Raw genomic sequence first — 23,201 nt, 5'->3', positions numbered from 1 at the left:
GAAATTAGAGAAAGACAAATACTGTATGATTTTACTTATATGTGGACTCTACAAAGAACAAAACAAACAAATCAAAACAAAACCAAAAAACCAAGCTCATAGATGCAGAAAATTGGTGGCTGCTAGTGGGGTGGGCAAAATGGGTGAAAGGGGTCAAAAGTTACCAACTTTCGGCGGCCATCGCTGAGGCGCTCGCAGCCAACATGAAGTTCAATCCGTTTGTGACTTCTGACCGGAGCAAGAATCGTAAGCGGCATTTCAATGCGCCTTCCCACATTCGCAGGAAGATCATGTCTTCCCCGCTTTCCAAAGAGTTGAGGCAGAAGTACAACGTGCGGTCCATGCCCATCCGGAAGGATGACGAAGTGCAAGTTGTGCGGGGACACTACAAAGGTCAGCAAATCGGCAAAGTAGTCCAGGTTTACAGGAAGAAGTATGTCATCTACATTGAACGAGTACAGCGAGAGAAGGCAAATGGCACAACTGTGCACGTGGGCATTCACCCTAGCAAGGTGGTTATCACTAGACTAAAACTGGACAAAGACCGCAAAAAGATCCTTGAGCGTAAAGCCAAATCTCGCCAAGTAGGAAAGGAAAAGGGCAAATATAAGGAAGAAACCATTGAGAAGATGCAGGAGTAAAGTAACCTTATATGTGACTTTAAATAAAAACTTAAAATGAAAAAAAAAAAAAAAAAAGGTACCAACTTTCAGTTATAAAGCAAGTAGGTCCTGGGGATATAACACACAGTGTGGTGACTATGGTTAATGATATCATATTGCATATTTGAAAGTTGCTAAGAGAGTAAATCTTAAAAGTTCTCATCACACACAAAAAATTTTTTCACTATGTCTGCTGACAGATGGTAACTAGACTTATTGTGGTGATCATTTCTCAGTGTATACAAATACTGAATTGTAATGTTGTACTCCTGAAGCTATATGTTATATAAAGTTATAATATGTCAATTATGCCTCAGTAAAAACAAACAAATCCTTAAAACTAAGTAAGATCACCTGTGGTTATGTGAAAGATGGCCCCTATGCATTGGCTGCAGAGTGGTTATTTCTTCATTATAGGCTGAGAACTGTTAGCTCAAAAGCCTGCTGGTGCCAAACTCAAACTTTACACATCCACTTCTTTTAAACAGAGCCCAAATAAGTAATTTTTTAGACATTTAGGGTCCATCTGCTTTGCATACCTTCAGCATATACCCAGCATCTGCTGACCATTGATCCCAAGTCTTTTAAGTTATAAGACTCTTGGGATCCCTGGGTGGCACAGCGGTTTGGCGCCTGCCTTTGGCCCAGGGCGTGATCCTGGAGACCCAGGATCGAATCCCACGTCGGGCTCCCGGTGCATGGAGCCTGCTTCTCCCTCTGCCTGTGTCTCTGCCTCTCTCTCTCTCTCTCTCTCTCTCTCTGTGACTATCATAAAAAAAAAAAAAAAAAAAAAAAAACAGTTATAAGACTCTTGTCCTTCAGAGCAGTCAGATCCAGAGACTCCACCTAGACACAAGAGGGCCTTCTCAAATTCCCCTTTCCTTGGGGGTTCCCTTGCCCTCCTCTTCTGAGAAGTACTCCCCATGGTGTTGCTTCTAGATAGATTCTCACTGTGAAAAAACATCCCCTTCCTTGCTAACCTGTCTGGGCAGAACCACCACTCAATAAAGCATGTGGGTACTACTGCCACCTCATGGTCATATCTTTTTTGATCAGACCCCAGATCCCTCCAACACCTACACCTAGCAGTGTGTAGACAAAAAAAGGGAAAGGGTGCAACTGCTAAGCCTTGGAGTGCCATTGTTGTTCTAAACAATCACCTCAGAGAAGAGGAATGAGCAGCAGAGATGGGGGAAGAATAGCCAGAAAGATAGGAGGGAAATCAGAAGAGATAGTGTCCTAGAAGCCAAGTAAAAAAACTGTCGCAAGGAAAGAGGTCGACCATGTCAAATTCTGTCTGTAGGTCTAGAGGACCATTAAGGAGCTCTGGATTTCACTTTACATCTTTTGTTGCTGCTTGCTCCAAACCAGCTCTCTGCTGTGGCTGCTCCAAAGTGCTGCTCTCCTGGTTTCTTCACCCCCACAATTCCTCTCACCACTTCACTTAAATCCATGATCAGCATATCTTTTGGATGGCCACATAGCACGTATTTTAAGCTTTGAGGGCCACATGGTATCTGCCACAAATATTCAACTCTGCCCCATAGCACAAAAGCAGCCACCAACAGTACCGTTTTCCACTAAAACTTCAATTATGGGCACTGCAATTTGAATGTCATGTAAGTTTCATGTGTCACAAAATTATTTTTCTTACTTGTCCCAACTATTTAAAAATGAAAAAGAAAATTCATTCCTACCTGCTGCCTGAAGATCCTGCCACTAATCAGCCTGCTTCTAGGGGCTGATAATTCTCCCCTTTGAAATTCTCCCCTTTCGGGATCCCTGGGTGGTGCAGGGGTTTGGCGCCTGCCTTTGGCCCAGGGCGCGATCCTGGACCCCCGGGATCGAATCCCACGTCAGGCTCCCGGTGCATGGGGCCTGCTTCTCCCTCTGCCTATGTCTCTGCCTCTCTCTCTCTCTCTCTCTCTCTGTGTGTGACTATCATAAATAAATAAAAATTAAAAATAAATAAATAAGTGAAATTCTCCCCTTTCAGTATCCTTTGTGATACTGGCAGGTCTTGGCACACTCTCAATTACTGGGGACCACTCAGAACAAAGATGGTGGTTTAGATAATCACAAAGCCTTTTTTCTTTTGGGGGGGGAGGGGCAGAGGAGAGAGACCGTATTTTAAGCCAGCTCCAGGCCCAGTGCAGAGCCTGATGCAAGGCTCTATCTTACAACCCTGAGATCACAACCTGAGCTGAAACAGTTGGATGCTTCACCAACTAGCCACCCAGGTTCCCGACAATCACAAAGGTTTGACAGACAACCAGGAGCTCAGACTGAGCTGATTGGTGAGGCTTATCTCCTGCACAAGATCAATTTGTCAAGACTGAGAGAGATTGCTGTCATATCTAATATGCAAGCACCAGTAGAGTGAAGAAAAAATAAACCAGATGAATATGTTCCAAACAAAAGACCAAGATAAATCTCCAGAAACAGATCTTAATGAGACAGAGATAAATGATTTATTCTATAGAGTTCAAAATGATGGTCATAAAAGTGCTCACCATGGTCAGATCATGAATGAAGTGAGAATTTAAAAAGACAGAAAATATAAATAAGTACCACAAAGAAATCATTAAGCTAAATAATACAGTAAGTGAACTAAAATATTCAATATAGGGGTTCAACGGTAGATAGATCAGAGAGAAGAAAAGATCAATGAACTCAAAGACTGGGCAGTGGAAGTCATCCAATCAGAGGTGCAAAAAATTTAAAAAATGAACAAGAGTGAAGATAGCATAAAGGACTTATGAGACACCATCAAGTGGACAAACATATGCATTATCTGGGTCCCAGAAGGAAAAAGAAAGTGACAGAAAAGTTATTTAAAGAAATAATGGCTAAAAACTTCCCTAACCTGGAGAAAGAAACAGACATCCAGATCCAAGAAACCCAAAGAGTACCAAATAAGATGAACCTACACCAAGACACATTATAATTAAATTGTCAAAAATTAAAGACAAGGATGCTCTTAAGAGGAGCCAGAGAAAAGCAACTTGTTACCTACAAGGAAACCCTTATAGGACTATCAGTGGGTTTTTCAAGAGGAAATTCTCCTCATCAGAAGGAAGTGGTATGATATTATTCAAAGTGCTGAAAAAAAAAACAAAAACAAAACTGCCAATCAACAATACTCAATGTAATTAAGAATGCTTGGAGTTGCCCTTCAGAAGGGAAGGAAAAATAGTTTTCCAGACAAACAAAAGCTGAAGAAGCTCATTACCACTAGACTGGCCTGACAGGAAATGTTGAAGGGAATTAATTAAGCTAAAATGGAAGCTACTAATCAGCTAATTGGTAGTAACCTGAAAACAGTATAAAACTCACTGATATACAGTTAAATTCAGAACATTGTAATAGTGGTGGGTAAGTCACTTATAATTCCAGAATAAAGGTTAAAAGACAAAAGGATTAAAAATAACGATTCAGTAGTTTGTTAATGGATATACAATATGAAAAAAATCAATTGTGAAATAAAATTCACAAAACACAGGAAAGTAGTATAAACTATAGATCTTTTGTGTATGGATATGTTATCTGAAGGAAACAAAATCAGTATCTTGAAGAGGTAACTACACTCCCGCATTCACTGCAACATTATTCACAATAGGCAAGATATGGAAACAACCTGTCAATGGATGGATGGATAAATATGTGGTAGCTATACACATGGAACATTATTCAGCCATGAGAAGAAAGGAAATCCTGCCATTTGTGACAACCTGGATACTTGAGAGCATTGTGCTATGTGAAATAAACCAGAGAAAGATAATGTGTTACTTGTATGTAGAATCTAAAAAAACCAAACTCATAAAAACAGAGAGTGGAATGGTGGTTGCCAGGGGCTGAGGGGGTGGGGTGGGTACTAAGGAGACACTGGTCGAAGAGTATAAATTTCCAGTTATAACATGAACAAGTTCTAGGAATCTAATATACAGCAGAGTGACTATAGTTAACAATACTGCATTACATATTGAAGATATATGCTGAGAGTAGATCTTAAATGTTCTCACCACGAACAGAAATGGTAATTATGTGATAGGATAGAGGTGTCAGCTAAGGCTATGGTGGTAATCACTTTGCAGTATATTAAGTGTATCAAAATAACATGTCATATACCTTAAACTTACACAATGTTGTTACTGGTTTTTAAAAAATATTTATTTTAGAGAGGGAGAAAGAGTACACACATGACTGGGAGCAGGGGCAGAGGGAGAGAATCTTAAGCAGACTCCCACTAAATGCAGAGCCTGACTCGGGGGTTCAATCTCAGGACCCTGAGATCATGACTTGAGCCAAAACCAAGAGTCAGATGTTCAACCGAGCCATCCAGGTGTCCCAATTTACACAATGTTACATGTCAATTATAATTTGACAAAGGTGGGGGGATATGCTTCACACAATATTAGGGTACCTCTAAGCTACAAAATCATCTAATTGCCACCACTGTATATTTCCAAGATCCTAACCCAGTGAAGAAATAAGGTGGACATTACAAAATTTTTGTCTTTATTTTCTGATTGCCACTTATTAAAGTGTTATTTCACATAACTCTCCTGGTGGCTAGATGTTCAGAAGTCATACAATTATCCATTCATTTGCTCCAAAAATGAATATCTACTTTACAAACAAGACAAAAGCATCAAGTATTTTGCCAAGCTCTTGATGTGGGTGCACACACAGGAGTGTTTCTCAAGCAGTGGTCCCTGGGCCAGCAGCATCACCTGGAAACTTCTAAGAAACGCAAATTTTTTGCCCCACCCCAGATCTACTGAATCAGAAACTTTGAGGTGTTACACAATTTGGGTTTAATAAGCCCTCCAGGGAATCTTCGCACATACTAAGTTTTCAAGTTATTGAATTAAGCATCAGTCTTCAAAGATGAAGTAAATTTTATGCAAGAGAAAAAAATAATGCAGGTTAACACTAACTTTTGCTGCTGGCATATGAGTTCACAAGTCAACTCCAGGGGCAGCTACATGAATGCACAAGGCCTTGGTAGTGCAGACTTCCAGAATGAGTGAAATGAAATGGGACTTGAAAACTGGATGAATCCCAAGTAGGAGAGGATTCTAACAGCAACCAGTGGAGACCTGACACTACTGAATTCAGTCTGTGCACACGTGTTCTCCTTGATAAAACTCGACTGATTGTATGTGGATGATGACTGTTTACAAGGACGTGTTCAGTGAGGTGTCAATTTGGGCACGTTTTCTTCGACAGATCACATATCACAATCAGCTGAAAGCCAGTGAATGTGGTGTCACTGACCACATCATTAATGGAAATCAGACAAATCATAATAAGAAACACTTTTATTCTTTAAAAGCAATTGTTTTAAGAAAAAGGAATCAAAACTCTTGGTAATCACACTGACCATTATCAGGATAGTACATGCTACTAGGAAAATGTAATTTTTTTTCTGAGATGTTCCTTGCTGGATGATCTGCATCTATGCTATAATGTTGTGAACAACACACAGTATGAGCATGTTTAGTGAGCAAGACAAGAGCTGTGGCTTACTCTAAATACTTTCCTTGGCTGCAGTAGATGATCAAATTTGATTAAATGTTTTCAGAGCTTAGAAAGGCTAACCACCTAATCATGCCAGAGCTCAACAAACCAGCATTAATAATCACCAAAAAAGGCACTTTAAAATACATTTGACAAGGAGTGACACTAATGCAATGAGAACTGGTCTAAGCCCTGCACTAAACTTGTCATAGATCATACAGATAGTGCGTTGTTTCCATATGTATATATACATATATATATATATATATATATGTATGTATATATACCAACAACCACAAACGTGTGTGGGTGGGGGTGTAGCTCTGTAAGTCCCTGGTAGGGGAAAAAAACCTTCGCTGTTTCCTTTAATTCAATAGTACACAAAAATTATAGTCACTTGTTTTGAAACAAAGAATGAGGGGATGAGAAAAGTAACACAAAAAAGTACCCTACTACACCTTTGTGTATCGACAAAAAAAAAAGCAGTAAAATAAATACTCAGAACTTTCCTAAGTTGTCAACTATTAAAATAAAATTAAAAAAAAACCTAATGTTTTAAAAAAAGTTTATTCCACTGGAGGGAACAGGGAGGACATTTTTGGTACTGTAAATCTCACACACTCACACAGCCATATTGCTTCAGTTTAAGACAGTGGAATGAACACGAGAAATTTCTTCCACAGATTCTGGCTTTCAGTACCCAAGTTTTAGGTATGTTGTGTTATTCCACTTAGCTTAACATATAAACAAAGTCTTGTATAAATATATTTTTAGGAGGTCTAAATTCTCAAGATATTTTCAGAGTACTAAAAGTACTTAGAGGATTTTTGTGAAATAAACAGAATTGGCCATACATACCAGTCCACTGCATACACCCCAGACTTGGGTGTTTTGGCTTGATGTTCTGACAGACCAAATTTATCTGTGTCAGAGGTGGACAAAGGCTTACTTGTTCTTCCCAGGAACAAGTGTATAGACACATTCTTACTTTCAGAATATGAGAAAACGATTAGTAATGGCATTTAAAGTCAAATTACTAACTGTATAATGCCTGAGGACAAAAATCAGAGCAATTTTTGAAAGGTTAAGAGTCAGACTCTGGGCATTTCCGTTTTTTCGCTGCTGGCTCTTCAGTCTTGTTTGATTCTAAAGTGCTTGCGTTGGATTTGAGACTGGGGTCTGCTTTAAAGTTATCCATGGCAACAGTGAAGCCTGAGAGGAGGTACCCCCCACCTCCACTCATCAGTAGTTTGGGATGACTTCGATCTGGCAAAACCTAATCAAGACAGAAAGACATTCATGTTTTCCTAAGCAGATAAAGCACATGCTAACAATACACAGGCCATACATCTGAATTTAAAGGACAGAGATTCTCTTAAAGATTTAATCTGACCACTTCCTAAAGAGCTCCTTTCCTTCACCTGATAGTGCAGATGAAAGTGTAGAAATTGGCTTAAATGATTTTCTTTTGAAAAATAAAACTGAAGCTGTGGCTCTCAAACCTGAGGCGAGTCTCTGGTGGCAAATGAGCAAATGTTTTTGTAGTCCACTGGGCCTGTGCATATCTTTCTTTCTATTGGCTCCAGGAAGCTTCATGGCCAACGGTGGAGCTTGGGTCCATGGAGAAGTAGTTACTAGACATATATCCAGAGCTTCCTTTCCCTGATACCTTGTTAACTCTAACGGGCAGAGTCCGTTCAGGGCTTTGAGTATTCTGGATTATGTAGTACCATGTCCAAGCAGCAGGGCAGGGCCTGTGGCAGCCATGGAGGTGCTCCTTCAAGAGGGAACTGGCTGTGAGGAGTTCAGGCAGCAGAAAGCCTCTAGCTGCTGCTCTTTGGGATCCTCTGCAGCTTTAGACCCAGGGAGGCCATGGGCTGCTCCAAGTCGATTACTGAGCATGGGTACCCAGGACCGCAACATTTCTGCCCAATACAGGGCTCCTTTAATGGGCAATCTTTGCTCTAGCTTTCCCCATCATCCTGGCTGAGACTTTCTGAAGGCAGGGCTGCAGGCTCTTCCTCTCCATCTTCCTTTGTCTCCCTTCTTTATAGCAATCAGACATCTGCCATGGTCTGAGGGCTTTCCCATCTGATCCTGCTCCCTCTCCCCCCTCATCTTTCAGAGGCATCCTCCCCAATAAATCCCTTCCCACTTCTAATTTCATCTTAGCACATGCCTTCCAAAGGACCTGAACTGACATGGAGCCCACCAGTAAATCCTGAAAACCTGCTACAAAGACATCCCAGCAAAGAGGAGAGAGTCATTTTCTTGTTGACCTAGGGATTTTGCTATTATCAGTTATTCCCTTCCACAGTGATCTCAAGGCCTTGGAGAAACAAGAACCATAACTGTTTGTGTTTCTGGACTGGAGTTACAGAGTGATAGACTCTGACATGAAAGGAGGAAAAAGGGTCAGGAAAACCCAGGGCACTTTCTCTGAGTTATAGGCAGGAGAGGATTTCATCTCTGTTGACAGAAATAGGGGTATCTCTATTTAACAACTTCTGGCACTACTGCAAAGAGCCAGAGCGACTCAGGAGAATCAGCTCTCTGGAACTGCTGTTAAGTACACATACCTGGTAATTCCTAAGCCAGGTTTCAGACAGCCTGAGGTTGATGACGCCTCCTCTTTCCCGCAGTTTTGTGTAGCATTCCAACAGAGGCTAAAGGCATAAACAGAGTTCTATTAAGAACGACTTCGAGGGCTGCGATTTGAGTATTAACATGCAGATGAAAGAACTCCCGTCCGTTCCATGTCAGCATTACCTCTTTATACTGACAGTAGACCACAAACGGTCTTGAAGGGGCCACGAAGTCCAGCAAAGACAGCAGTAGTGGAGTGGGATGGAAACGACTAGCTACAATTAAACTGCAAGGAAAACATTAGACAAATTACTTCTCTACTCGGCAAAGCAGTGCATAGATTTTAAAATGCACTTAAAACGATCATCTATTCATTTGCCATGACTCATACAGGGAAGACCTTTAAATACAATATTCTCCAAATTCCAAAAATAAATAAATAAATAAATAAATAAAATCATGAGCTATTACTTTCTAAGAAACACAAAATTAATTAAAAGCTCTTGTGGTCCTTGGCAACTCTAGGTAGCATTTAATGACATTCTTGATTATAAAAAAAAAAAAAAATCACCTGGAAACAAATCCAACACTGTAATTCTGGCTTGGCAGATCTCTGAGTCTACACCTCCTGTCAGGTTTTCCTTAGCCTTTACCTAATTAGCCATTAATACATCAATTTGAATACCCCACTCCTTAGATGTAGCAGGACTACACAGACCCATTTGATACACTGTCATTAGAGAAATTTCAAATTTATTCTAAAACTCTGAAACCAGCACAACCAATTTCCCCACCTCCACCAGATGCAGCCTCCTTTCTTTAAAAAATCAAGACAGAATCATCATCTCTGCTTCAGCTATAATCAAAGCAGACAGGCAGAGAATTCTAAGCTGTTTGAAGCAGAGCCCACGAACACCCAGATATCTGCATTCTTTCATCAACGCACCCATCTGCGTTTCTTTCACTCAGCAGAGCAGCAGCCTCTAAATGTCTTTTCCTTTGCTCTTCTTGTCTCCTTTGCTTTTCCTGAATCTTCAAGAAGAAAAAGAAAAAATTAATGTACTTAGGTCATTCAGTCAGGTTTATGGAAATGCTGGTCTGTCAAAACATTTCAACGTATTTATCAATTTGGACTAAAGCAAGAAGGTCATTCATGAGGAGGTTGAAAACACAAACCCATTTGTAATAGGACCATCAGAACCTGCCTATACAATGTTTCTGGATCCTAAAGCTCCATCCCAAAGAATACACCACACACGTGTGTACACCCACACACACTTTCTCCACCTGTTTTGGCATTTATTACCTTGGGCACTGATGCTCCAAAGCCAAACCAAATCTGTGCTTAAATGAAGTTAACTGAAACTCTGAAGGGAATATTATGAAGGTAAGGGGGACTCTTAACACTTACATAATCCTTTTTGTTTCCTCTCTCTTTAGGCTCCTTATATTCTGGATCTTGAGAGACGATTTCCATTGTTTCCTGTTCTGGTGGGTGATGGCTCTCTGGGCCTTCTGCTACACTGTCTTCATTGTCTTGTTCCGAAGTCTGTTTTTCCTCCAGAGTCCCATTACTTTCTTCAACTGATGCACTGTCTTTAGGCTCTGAAGCTAACATCTCCACAGAAAATGTTCCATTTAGGAGACTGTCCACTTTGTTGAGTGGAAACTCATAAAGACCACTGAGGAAAGATTTGGGAAATCCAAAACATGCTGTTGCTGCCCGAACAGGTCCACCTCCAGGGTACAACTGAATAATGGAACCAAAACCTGAAGAGATTAAAAAAAAAATCTGCTTGATGGAGGTGACTCTAGACTCTGCAAATACTCAAGAGTCCTCCACAGAATGGAGACTGAAGGTCTCTACTCTGTTCAGGGGCTATAGGATGATGCAGCTCCTCTGCAGGTCTTTCCAGTATATGAATATTCCCAGTGAAGGAAATATCATCCCAAAACATATGAACCCCCACTTGACACTATGGTTAAAACCCTGAGATCACCCAAAATTTGGGTGTCACATGATTGGTGACTGGCTCTTAGCTTTCTGCCAATCCAATCCTCATTCAGAGCAGCTGAAAGTTCTCATCTGCCACAGGGTTAGAGGGAGGGCAGGCAAACCATGCTGTGTTGTGCTCTTCCCTTGTGTTCTTCTCATCCAATTCCCTCAATTCAGGCCAAAAAAATGAGCACCAGCTATCCAAAAATTTACTGAAATCACAGTCCTGGAGGTCTAAGCCAGCCAAAGGCTTCAGAAACATCCCCACTGATGTTGAAACTGGAAAGGGTAATTGCCATCCAGGGGCACCAACACAGCACTGGCAGGGAGATGTGGACTCTATGGGAAGGTCCCAGGGACTGGGGCTGTGTGGGCCCACACAAACCATGTCATTAATCTTGCCGGAACTCAACCTCACTCTCTGTGTGTTTGAGTTTTTAGGCCCTTCTACTCACATCATGGTGGTGCTTTAATGAACCTGAAAGTGTTACATCTTACCTCCCATCCGTTCCATCATTGCACCCAGCACCAAGCCTGCACAAGTTTCCATTACAATCATTTTATTGCCAGCACGGACATTTCCCAAGGTCAACATCTGGGCTAGTGTATCATATCTCATGTGGCTGAGGAAAAAAGAATGATTCATTTATTTTTAGCTAAGCAGAGTCAGCTACTCTAATCATTTTTTCAAGTTTTGTTTGTATGTTTCACAAAAATTATGTTGATAAGATTATAGATTGCTTTGGAGGCACAGTAAAAAGAACTTACAGTTTATGAGGTAGGAGGACACTTTATGCAGGTGAACAAGTTTTTCATTTTACTTAAAATCATGACTTTTCTTAAAGATATATTTTCCCCCAATTATATTTTTGAAAGGAAACAAAGCGTACTTAATTTTTCCAGGTTCTCTTGCATAATACATAATTGAAAGAATGCGAGTGGATGGCTTCACAACAGTAATGATGGCTTCATACCTGGAAGAAGAAAACAGCAGATGTTAGTTTTTAAAAACTGGCTTAAAAATATTTTATTTTGAAAATTTCAGAAATTTATAATGATTTGACACTTTCATTCTTTTCAAACAAAATCCACTTACTTCTTTTTCTTCTTTTTTATATATTTATCTTGAGCAAATTCTGTCTTGTCTCGGAATGTTGTACTATTTTCAATTAACTGCTGAACTATTTCCTACAAGAAAAGGAACAAGCGGATTTTCTGAAATTTTATTTCCACTGAAATGATAACTTCAGAGGTTTCTTACCCCAGAATGTATCCAAAGGTCTGATTTTCCAGTCCCTTTTCCACAGAAGTCCAAATGAATAAACCGCATTTCTTTTTACTCTATCTAGAATTTGTATAAAATACAAGTACTTTGTACCTGCACTTAAAATAGGGTTAAAAAAAACCCCACAAAACAGAGATACATGATGAAGGGAAAAGGGGAGTAAAAGAACAGTCATTTCTGAAGACACTGGCTGAAAACATTACTGAAAATGAACCAAGTTAAGCTCTGATGCGCCCAAAATTATTAAATTCTCTTTTGCTAATAATATCAGTAATGCCACTCACTTAAATTCCTGCATATAAGAAATGAAATCTCCGATATATGGAATGGCATGTACATGTCAAACTATTTCTAATAGAAAAACAGTATTTTTATGTTTCACCTTAAGTAAATCCTGCTTTAAAAACCAAGCAATTTCCTCAATACCAAAAACAAAAACAAAACACAATGTCCTTTGAACATTACCTCTCCTTTAATGCCTTTGTCCTTTAAAGCTTTTATGTCATCTTGAGTAAGTTTCTGAGATTTCCCATCATCAATTATATTTCGATTATCAGTGCCTGCTTCTTTGGTCTCTAAAGAAGGAAATTGCTTAATGACACTTCTGATCTGAAGTTATTTAAGATCTTTCTTCCTCTAAGGTCATGTCCACATTCAGCACATCAGCCACTCAAGTTCCACTGTCTCCCCGACCCACCTCTCATCCACTATTCTTTGTTGCTGTGACTGTTCCACTCTCTAACTCATCTTTTTGCTCCCACTCTTGCCTTACAATCCACCCAGACACCTAGAGTATTCTCCTTGTAAAATGCAAACTGGCTCATCGAATCCTCCCATGCACAAAACAGTGGCTTCTTACAATTACAATACATTCTAAAGATATCTGCAAGGTTGTATATGTTCTGGCCCCTGACTACCTTTTCTAACTACCCCTGTACTTCAGCCACACTGCCCTCCTGTTCCTTAAACCAAGCACAGGCTCACCACAGGGCTTTGGCACTTGCTGCTCCCTCCACTTGGCACTGCTTTCATGACAGATCTCTGCCTAGGTCCTTTCCATCACTCAGGGCTGAGCTCATTATCTCAGCCATGTCTCACCCAATCAGCCTCCAGTATACCTCCCTGTTTTACCATCTTCACAGCACATATCACCATCTGCAAGTATGCTGTTTGTCTACTCATTCTTGGTGTTCCCCACTGCTCAGTACACTTAATAAGATGACTTGGACAGTGCCTAATCATGCCTGGACCATATTTAGTGCTAAATAAAAATATGGAGGTTAGAGTAAAAGCATTTTATTAACTGGTCTGAACCAAAACTTTGATTTGGTTAGTATTTTAGTTGTTTGGTTCTAAAAGCCAATTATTTTATTTTATTAATAAAATATTTCAGGTACATTTATTTTAACAAGTGTTATAGTATTTAATTAACAATGACAACTAAAATTATGAGGCCTTTGCTATAGGCAAAGCATGGTTAAGACCTTTCTATGTGTTACATGACTGAACACTGGCTATAGCCTTGACATAAAATGTATTTATGGCTCCATTTTACAGATGAAGATACAAGCCCTAGAGAAACCAAGTAACCTGCCTAAGGTTACAAGGCAAGTGATGAACTTGGAACTTAAACATAGTCAGTTAAAGTCAAAGCCAGACTCTTACTCCTACCCTACATGCTAACTGCCTGCAGCTGTTATGTAACTTCTGGGCACTGAAAGGACTCTACCTGTTCTAGCACCGAACTAGCAAGGATTCTTCTAGGATTAAAAATTTGGCCCAACGTCAGAAAGCCAGTTAGTGATGGGCTGGAGCCAGAATCCAGGGACCCAAAGCCAAAGGCAGACCTTGCTTCATTCCACCAAGCTACAGTTCTTAGATTATAAGTTTACATTTCTTTGGGGATAGCCTGGGTTAGCATTTTAAAATTGGGGTCAACAGGTTTCTGACTAGCCAGCTCAAGAGCACCTATTTCATATATCCAAAATAGTGTACCTGAAGTAGGCTCTTCCTTCTTCTTCTTAGGCTGAAGACTTCCTCCATTGGTCACTTCAAATGTGGTTCCATAGCTATGGCCAATGATGTTATCCAGATAGAACCACTGTTTTTCAAAAGTTACTTTTCTGGGGAAGAAAATGCAAATAGCTGAACCTCATTTGCATTCAGTATAGAAAAGATAGGCTCAATCAAGTTTATTTCAAAACTGGTCTCCATAAAGAATGATCAGCGTTATCTCTGAACATAAACTGACAAGTGAACTAGAGAGAACTGGGCTGGGGCAGAGACATAAAATTAGTAAGAACCCACAAAAACACTGAACTTGGAAGGAGAAACAAGGACAGAAGACATTCCTCTTCTGAGGCCTTGTTCTGACTCCAATTTGCACTGACAGGACATCCAAACTCACAGCTTTGTGGATCTCATGAATAGCATAAAGCATAAAGTCACTGTCAGGCCACTGGACACACAGTGTTAACACCCCTTGCAACTCTAGCGAGAAACTCGCAAAATTGAACAGTCATTGAGATGACAAGGATTTAACAAATTCCCTGGTCTAACTGGCTATTTTTTAAAAAAATTATCTAGTAAAACCAGGGTTAGTCAGTAGAGCATGAGACTCTTGATCTCAGGGTCATGAGTTCACATTGGGTGTGGTGACTACAAACAAATAAAATTACCCAGTAAAGGCAAATATATTTACAAATAAACATTACTGATATTCTATATGTTTGGAAATGCTGCCTAACACTGACAATGCTCTACTGAGGATCAGGCAGCCTCAGCTTTCCCCATTACCTGGATTTTTATCTTATTATCATTTAAAAGGAAAGTCCTACACACACATAAAAAGAAAACTAATATCTGCTGAGTGTTGACCAGTAGCTAGGCAGTACGTGCCAGCGTGTTTCATTTTTTTTTTTTTTTAATTTAATTCTCACAGTAATCCTAGGACATAGCTCTTCCCAGATGAACAATCTGAGGCTTAGGGAAAAGTATCTTGTCCAAGATACATCGTTAGAAAGTGGGAATCAGGATTAAAATCCAGGTCTGCCTGATCCCAAAGCCTGGTTCCTTCTACTCTACCACACAGTCTGCTCCAGGAAAGACCAATGGATCTCACGAAGCCCCCCTTAATTTTAGGATATGGCCCATGTCCACAGAACTCTGAATCCTGGAAGACACATACTGGTTAATTTTGTTTGTGCCCCACCCCACACCTTCTTTCCCTTTCTCTGTGCTCTAGGAGTCTATGACAGAACCCATAGATCACATCACCCAACCTCCCTTGCCAAAAGTTTCCCACCACTGATAGACCCCTGGGTGCATTCCCACTCTCTGTTGGTTCTCTAAATCTTGCCACATCACTGTATGTGTATGTGTCACATCTTCATTAAATCTCTTCACTTGAACCATCTGAGTGAACTCCATAAGATCCTAAGTGATCCAGATATAGGATCAATTCTGATTCTTTGCTAAGTGCCTTGTTTCTAAAACATAACAGAACATAACGCACTCTCCAAATATTTGCTGACATACATCCAGTCAATCCAAGTTGAAACTCAGTTAGCCCAGATATACATCCCATACTCTCATCCCTTGAGCATCCTGGTGCTAATGAAACACTGAGGCTGAGCTGGGTTGGATTTACCCTTCTGGTAGCTGGTCTGATATGGAAAGAAGAGTAGGTCACTCAAACTGATATGTGACAAGAGGTCACTGCCCCAATCAGGAAAATGGGGACCAGGCAGAAGAATGTGGTGCCATGTTTTCACTGAGAAGGAGTAAGATTTGCTAAGTCTCCTTCTCAGTGAGTCAGGATTGTTTCTGCTCAATCAGATGTGTACAGACTCAAAGAAGAGTGAAGGGAGAGTCTGCCTTGCAGTGTAGATGAACTCAGAGCGTCATTTATTGAATAAAATGGAAATTAATGTACTGGCTTCTGCCAAGAGAAGTAATGAAAAGTGTTTCCAAATAAATATGTCTCGTATGGTTACAAAGTACTTTTTAGAAATGAAGATGCTACTATTTGCCTTGTTGGTAATGAAAAAGCTCTTGTCTAAAAGAGCACATTAACAATCACATTTTAAAATCAAGCAACTTAAAAGGGCAGTATGAAAAAGGAAAGAAGACCAAAGTTTCACCCGTATGGCCATTGTACAGCTGTATAAACTCTGGAAGCATTCATCAAACTTACAAGGACTTTGCTGCACTGCTGTGCTGCACTGTTCAATTATAAAATTTAAATAAGTAGTATTGGCTCTTTCCAAAAAATACATACTTGAAGGCTGGCCCAGGCCCATATTTCTAATTGGAAATTCTAAAAAGAAAATGGTGCAGATATTACATTTCTGGACTAAAGGGAACTCCCCCCGCCCCCCACCACCCTGTATTTCTTTGTCTTTACTAAATTGATTCTCGTGCAATAAAACTTGGTTGTCACCAGTATGGTGCTTTGGGAACTGTTACTTGACTATTTTCCAATGATACCTGTTTCACTTTAAATACCAGTCAACAGTTTGATTCACACAGGAGTAAAATCATTCATCTCACGTGCACTCTTAGAAACTCCAAATCTACCACTACCAAACCTATGGTCTGCAGAAAACTGTTCTCCTTACACTGAACTCAACTTATTTCATTGTCAAAAGTACTATAATAAGCTAACTCAAAAGAAAGCTTGGTTGTACTTTTCAGATAACTAATTGAAATATCTCAACAGATTTTCAGCATGAATGAGCTGTTGGGGTTTAACAACCTCAACATCCCTGTCGTGAAGTCACGAAAAATTCCCACTTCTCTAATATTAAAACAGAGTTATAACTAACCAGTAGGCTCACAAATCAAGCCTAATTTCAAGTTTTGAGACCCTGAGCGAATTGCTTTTGGGGAATTTAACTTTCCTAGACCTCATATCCCTTCCCATAAAGTGAGGGAACCCTAGAGTGATCCTACGTGCTATGAGAAGTTGTTCTCCGATATAATTAGGTGTAAACAATTATTCCAGTTTGGATAGAGAAAAGAGCCTACGGGGCAGAAAAGATCGCAGAGGTTTCATTTTTGTGGGATTGATCCTGCCGAGGGAACAGGGTGAAAGGATGGTCTATGGGGAAACGGTAGGGAAGGGGAGAACCCTGAGAGGCAAGGATATCAGAGGATGATTGATGGGTTCTGTGAGATAAGAGGAGAGAACGTCTCACGGACCTGGAAGAACCCTGGACAGAGGGAGAAGGACGCGGGGGGAGGGGGGGCGGCGGGGAGAGCACCTGAGCATCCGAGGGGCAAGGATGGGAAAGGGGCCCCGCGGAACGAGATGGATGCTGAGGGCAGAAGGCCAGGCTTGAAACCAGGTAGGGGGCACTCTGCGGGAAGACAGGGGGGATAGGGGAGAATGGGACGCGGAGGGCCGAGAATGGGGCTTTGGGGGAAAAGGCCGCTGTGGGAAGACCAAGGGAAGGAGGAGGTTGGGGAACTAGAGAATCAAGAACGGGGCCCTGGCGGGAGATGCTCTGTGGGAAGACCTGCAGGGAAGGGGTATCTAGAAAGCGGGGACGGCGACCCCGAAGGCCAGCCACCTGACTTACTTTCTCCGCTGGACTTGCACCGCTTTGAACACATCTTCCCGTTTCAGCACCACGAAGTCGCCGTCACGGATGCGGTGGTCCCCGGGATGCGGTGGCTGTGGGTCCAGCGGCTCTCCTGAGTCCTCCATGGAGCTCAGCCGCTCTCCCCGCGCTTCAGCGCCTCTCGCGGCCCCCGCGCCCCGCCCCTCGTCCTCCGCGGCCGCCGCGGCCAGCCTCACTACCACCAGCCGAACGGACGTAGAAGCCTCCGGCCGGCACCGCCCCCACGTGCAGCGCGCCGCTTCCGCTTTCCGGTCGGACCCTCCCGACAGTTTCCGGGAGCCTCGCAGCTTCCGCCTGGCCGAACTCCTTGATTGGCTGCACTCCGTTCCCTCTCGTCTCGCCGCTCCTTGGGCGGAAGTTACGTCACAAAACGCGCCAAAAAAGATTTTGGAAGCAGGTGAGTTCCGCGTGAGTAGCTAAATATCTTCCCGAGAGCCTGCGAAGTGTCGTGAGGAACGGAGGTCTCCGAGCTGCTCCGACACGGGAGACTTGGCCCCGCGCGGGGACGTCAGAAGGACTGCGACGGAAGGGACTTGGGCAGGCGTCACCTGAGGACGTCGGACTTCAGTCTCTTCCTGGCCCCGCCTATTTCCTTTCCCCCTGGAATAAGGGAGAGCCAAGCGGAGTGCACCTGCTGCCACCCGGGAGCCTGCCCCGCTGAGAACTGAGCGCTTGGAGACCTATATCCTTTGCAAGTCAGAACAGCTTGAGGAGATGTAAATGAAGGAGGGTATTTAACGAAGCACAGCGGACCCACCCGTGGGTTCAGTTCTACAGTCCTTCTTGAGTTTGTTTTTGAATTCTTTACTAGGTATTCTCACTCTTATCCCATTTCTAAAAGGTATGGCATGTAGTCTTCTCAAAGTAGCGCTTCACGCGGGAGTCTGAAGACGGAGTTGGGAGCTCAGTACTGCTATCAAACAATCTGATTTTTTTTTTTTTTGGTAAGATTTTATTTATTCATGAGAGACAGAGAAAGAGGCAGAGAGAGAAGCAGGCTCCCCACAGGGAGCCTGATGTGGGACTCGATCCCAGGACCCTGGGATCATGCTCTGAGCCAAAGGCAGACAGACACTCAACCATTGAGCCACCCAGGTGCCTCTCTTATGTGGAATTTAAGAAACAAATGAGCAAAGTGGGGGGGGGGGGGTGGAGAGAGAGAGACAAACCGAGAAACAGACTCTTAGCTATAGAGAAAAAAACCCCTGATAGTTACCAGAAGGAGGTGGGTGGTGAAATAGGTGATGGAAATTAAGGAGTGCACTTGTGGTGAGCCCTGGGGTTGTATGGTAGTGTTGAATCACTGAGACTTACTACACTGTATGTTAACTAACTGGAATTTAAATAAAAACTTAAAGAGAGAGATGGAAATAAGTAACTTAAAGTAACTGGAGTGTCTGAAGCTACACTGTTGCAGGCCTGTTTGTTAATCTCACATTAGAATATGTTAATTTTGTATTTACTATGTTACTACATTCTTAACACTATTTTCACTGTAATTTTGATGAGGATTTTTTTTTGGTCTTTATCTTTTAGAAAATATGAATGGAGACTATAGAGGCAGAGGATTTGGACGAGGAAGATTTCAAAGCTGGAAAAGAGGAAGAGGTGGTGGGAGCTTCACAGGACAATGGAGAGAAAAAGAACACAGATCTGATCTGAATAAAACCATGAGAAAACATACTTCTGGTAGAGGAGGTCAAAAATTGTTCAATTTTTTTTTTCCTTCATGAAGGAAACTGCCTGTCCTACAGAGAACAGTTTAACTTAGAGTCTTATATGATGTTACTCCTTAAAATAGTATTTAAACATTAAATCCAACGTTTTTACTGAAACCTCTAACTTTACCTGCAACTAGTAATACCATATCAATTTCTCATTGTTGGAAGGAGAAGCAAATTAGAAAAAATGTTCTATTTCTACTGAGCTAGTGCTTGCTTGGCAGCACATATACTATTTCTACTAATTAGTGTATTCTGTTTTCTTCAGAACAAACCTCACAGTCTTCGCTACTACAATCAACATTGGACCAGTTCATACCATATAAAGGCTGGAAGCTTTATTTCTCCGAAGGTAGAGTTAAAAGTGCAAAAAGTATTGTAAATTCTATTTTCTTAACTTGTCTTTGGATGTTACATCTCATATTATTACTATAATTCATTTGGCTTATTGATAGATACCACCTTCTTTAATTTTAATTCACTCAAACAATTAAATGTTGTTGTTTCAAGAATATTTTTAGGTTTTATATCAATTAGGAAAGCAGAAACTACATTAGGTATTTCAAAAAGGGATTTAATACGGGGAATTGAATATACAGATGGAAGTCTAAAGAGCAAAAGAGGAGCATTGAGATAAGCCCCCAGCTAATGGTAACTTCTGGAAGCAGCATCATTCTTATGGCTGAGGGTACAAAAGGTAAGAAGTTCTGAGGTTGCTAGGACCTAGGAATTCAGAGGAACAGCTGTTGCTTCAGCTACTGAGGGGCCCCCTCAAAGTAGTACTTGGACCTCTAAAGGGTACCCTTCTAATCTGTGCTCAGATCACTGCAGTGAATGAAGCTAGTTGTTGCCGGTAACTCCAGTGGGAGGATTGCACAGTTGATGCTTATAGCTGGAGGCTGGAACTGTAGCTATTTTCTGCAGCTGGAGAGATGCTGCAAAGAATTAGAAACAAAAATAAAATCCTCCTTTCTTGCCACCTTCCAGTCTTTAAAGTGGCTCCAGTTGGCAGAGCTTAAAAGAAGTCTGGAAAATGCACTGTGCAGATCTCAATTACAGCATCACAGAGCAGAAAAATAGGAGGGTGGGCTTGGAACTGAGATACCACCAACACAGGTTTGTGTAGAAACACACTTAAGGAATCTCCCCTTTTATAATCAAGAACATCAGCTAACATACACATATTTAGAGGTTTGGAGACTAGTTTTTTCTGGGTTTTTACAGTTTTTATGTTTATTATGTCTTATGAGTTATGGGTTATGTGTACACTAGGCTGTGTATTTTAAGGGCAAGGATCTTGCTCCATATGAAGCACTCAGTGTTCATTTGGTGAATGAATAAAGTGCTTTACAAATGTTTTCTGTATTGAGAGTCTGTTTCTACTATATACACAGATGTGTTTCCTAAGTGATATGTCTTTTGTTGCTTTAGAATGCCTTAGCTACCAACATGCAGTATTTCCCTGGCAGTTAGCCCAGAACACTAGAAGTGATCTTTAGACTGATCCTAAAGATGGAGTTCAGGAGATGCCTTGGGTTTAATCATCTCTACTTCGAAACTACTTCATGTTATTGTATCGCTGTGGAAGACCAATTTGAAAATGTTACAGAACTTTATAGTATAAAGGTTTTAGGACTGGAGTGAAGTAAGTAGTGGTCTGTCTCCACTGATCGCAGGATATGGCAATTTGGACTAGTAGAATTTACTTTGCAAAGACTGATTGTTGTTAGCTCTGTTTCTAAATAAGAATTTAGTTCATGTGTCTAGCTTTGGCTTTGTTATAGTTTTCATTTTTTAAGCTTTATTATGTAAGTTATTTGAACTACTAGGTCCTATTAAGTATCAGCGGTTCAGTCAAAGATTTCCAGATATTGGTGCTTTTATAGAGAGATACTTCTTATTTGCATTTAAGACTATGCAGACCTAAACTTGCTTTAGAATCTTAACTATTGGGATCCCTGGGTGGCTCAGCGGTTTGGCACCTGCCTTTGACCCCGGGGCATGATCCTGGAGTCCCAGAATCAAGTCCCATATCGGGCTCCCTTCATGGAGCCTGCTTCTCCCTCTGGTCTCTGCCTCTCTCTTTCCATGTCTCTCATGAATAAATAAATAAAAAAATCTTAAAAAAAAAATCTTAATTATTCACTCAGTACTTATGTATATTCTTATGTAAATGTAATCAGAATGCAAAGTAGTTAAAAGTCTTCTACCATGTATGTTAAGTGTTTCTTCCGTCTCATGAAAGATATGCCTGTACACATGTGATTATTAGTGCTAATGCCATTTTGTTGGATTAGTTTACAGCAGTAGCTCTCCTTTTATTCAGAAGATTCAAGCATTTGAAAATTTTTTCACAAGGCGTATTGATTTATATGATAAGGTAAGATTCCTATACAACAAAGCTACTAGTCTACCTTTATCTATTATCTTCTTGAACAATGTGTTTGAGATGCTATTAATCAGGAGATGCTGCAGCCAGACAGCCTTGATCCAGATCCCAGCTCTGCCACTTAGCTCAGTGTGGACTTCGGTGTATTACCTACATTCTTTGTACCTTGGTTTTCTCCTGTATCAGTTGGGCATAGTAGTATTAATACCACAAAGAGTTGTGAAGAGGCATAAATAAGTTAATATATTTTAAATAGTGTAAATATGTTTGATGTAAAGCTTATTATACCCATTGTTTTCACCATATAAACATATTCTTTTTCAAAGTATGTAATTGAATGTTTAGTTATGATAGTTGGCTCCAAAAAAGGCATCATTGTGTTCATGCCTTAATATTTTATAGGATGAAATAGAAAGAAAGGGAAGTATTTTGGTGGATTTTAAAGAACTAACAGAAGACAATGAAATGGCTGACTTGGTACCAAATATAGCAAATGAGTTAAGGGATACACCTGAGAAAACCTTGGCTTGCATGGGTCTGGCAATACATCAGGTAAATATTTATTTTGTGCAGACTTCTGTCAAAATTTTAAAGGAAGATTTTGCAGTAACAGTATCTTCTCTAAAAGATACTTAGTTTTTAACCAACAGATGTTGGCTAGGACTGAAAGCTTACAATCTTGTCTTAATAGATACCATTTATTTTATGTAGAATAGCTTATCTAAATATAGCATTTATTTTAATTTATTTGAATTAGTTTAGTCTATTGAAGATAATACATAAATTAAAGAGTTCCTTAGAAACAATTTCAGGGAAGATAAGACTAGGATCATATTATCTGTTGCAAACTTAGAAAGCAACTCAGATTTAGGTTCTGTGGCATGAGGCCAGTCACTTACACTTCCTGAGTGTCCCTATATATAAACTGAAAATAACAATATGTGCTGTGTCTGCCTGAGTTTTTCTCAGGATCAATTGACACAATATATGTAAAAGTATTATTTAGGCTGGCAAAGAGATAAATGCTTCAAGGAAAAGACTAGTAAATCTCAGAACAAGCACAGATAAAATACTGGCTGCATTCAGAGATAAAGAGTTATTGGGGAGAAATGGAGAGAGCTTAGAGGACTTTGTAGAGATGGTAGAGTTATTATGGGTCTTAAAGGGGGTACTGAGAACTGCACATAGAGCAGAGGAGGTAATGGTAGCCAGGAGCAGGAATAATTCATTACAAAGATGTGTCCACTGCTGGTACCTGAGACTGGAAACCTTGGTGTTGTCTTCAGTCTCCTCTCACTCATTAGTTCTCTGTATCCAAGTCACCACATGCTTGCATTTCTATTTCTGAAACATCTCTTAAATCTATTTCTTTTCCACCTTTACTGCCTCAGTCTTAAACCTTCATTATCTTTCCT

General features: G+C 40.7%; 3 protein-coding genes across 10 annotated transcripts in view; 2 read left to right on the top strand and 1 right to left on the bottom strand.

The window, feature by feature from the left end:
- Window positions 1-168: 168 nt before the first annotated feature.
- LOC608703 (60S ribosomal protein L26) lies at window positions 169-679 on the top strand. Its single transcript, XM_038571363.1, has one exon. The coding sequence runs from the start codon at window positions 204-206 to the stop codon at window positions 639-641; it is 438 nt and encodes a 145-aa protein (XP_038427291.1). The 5' UTR covers window positions 169-203; the 3' UTR covers window positions 642-679.
- Window positions 680-5,166: 4,487 nt separating this feature from the next.
- TRMT6 (tRNA methyltransferase 6) overlaps window positions 5,167-23,201 on the bottom strand; it is a 69,522-nt gene continuing 51,487 nt past the window's right edge. For 3 of the 5 annotated variants that reach the window (XM_038571660.1, XM_038571659.1, XM_038571658.1), the window contains exons 3-11: window positions 14,048-14,175; window positions 11,864-11,955; window positions 11,658-11,741; window positions 11,266-11,390; window positions 10,183-10,541; window positions 9,718-9,803; window positions 8,955-9,057; window positions 8,765-8,851; window positions 5,167-7,461 (exon numbers count right to left, since the gene is read on the bottom strand). In XM_038571660.1, the coding sequence (XP_038427588.1) occupies window positions 7,270-7,461; window positions 8,765-8,851; window positions 8,955-9,057; window positions 9,718-9,803; window positions 10,183-10,541; window positions 11,266-11,390; window positions 11,658-11,741; window positions 11,864-11,955; window positions 14,048-14,095 (1,176 nt within the window). In that variant the 5' untranslated portion in view covers window positions 14,096-14,175 and the 3' untranslated portion in view covers window positions 5,167-7,269. Of the gene's footprint in view, window positions 7,462-8,764; window positions 8,852-8,954; window positions 9,058-9,717; window positions 9,804-10,182; window positions 10,542-11,265; window positions 11,391-11,657; window positions 11,742-11,863; window positions 11,956-12,517; window positions 12,628-14,047; window positions 14,176-17,634; window positions 17,909-23,201 lie in introns of those variants that run through there. The other 2 variants (XM_038571656.1, XM_038571657.1) reach the window with 2 other exon arrangements.
- MCM8 (minichromosome maintenance 8 homologous recombination repair factor) overlaps window positions 17,865-23,201 on the top strand; it is a 42,489-nt gene continuing 37,152 nt past the window's right edge. Inside the window, exons 1-6 of one of the 4 annotated variants that reach the window (XM_038571655.1) lie at window positions 18,080-18,392; window positions 18,518-18,617; window positions 19,212-19,374; window positions 19,666-19,749; window positions 21,695-21,777; window positions 22,189-22,338. In XM_038571655.1, coding sequence (XP_038427583.1) covers window positions 19,218-19,374; window positions 19,666-19,749; window positions 21,695-21,777; window positions 22,189-22,338 — 474 coding nt within the window. In that variant the 5' untranslated portion in view covers window positions 18,080-18,392; window positions 18,518-18,617; window positions 19,212-19,217. The other 3 variants (XM_038571654.1, XM_038571652.1, XM_038571653.1) reach the window with 3 other exon arrangements.

Source organism: Canis lupus, chromosome 24 (assembly GCF_011100685.1).
Source record: "Canis lupus familiaris isolate Mischka breed German Shepherd chromosome 24, alternate assembly UU_Cfam_GSD_1.0, whole genome shotgun sequence".
Lineage (NCBI taxonomy): Eukaryota > Metazoa > Chordata > Mammalia > Carnivora > Canidae > Canis > Canis lupus.
The sequence above is the reverse complement of the archived record's forward strand: the minus strand, read 5'-3'. Positions and strand labels throughout refer to the sequence as shown.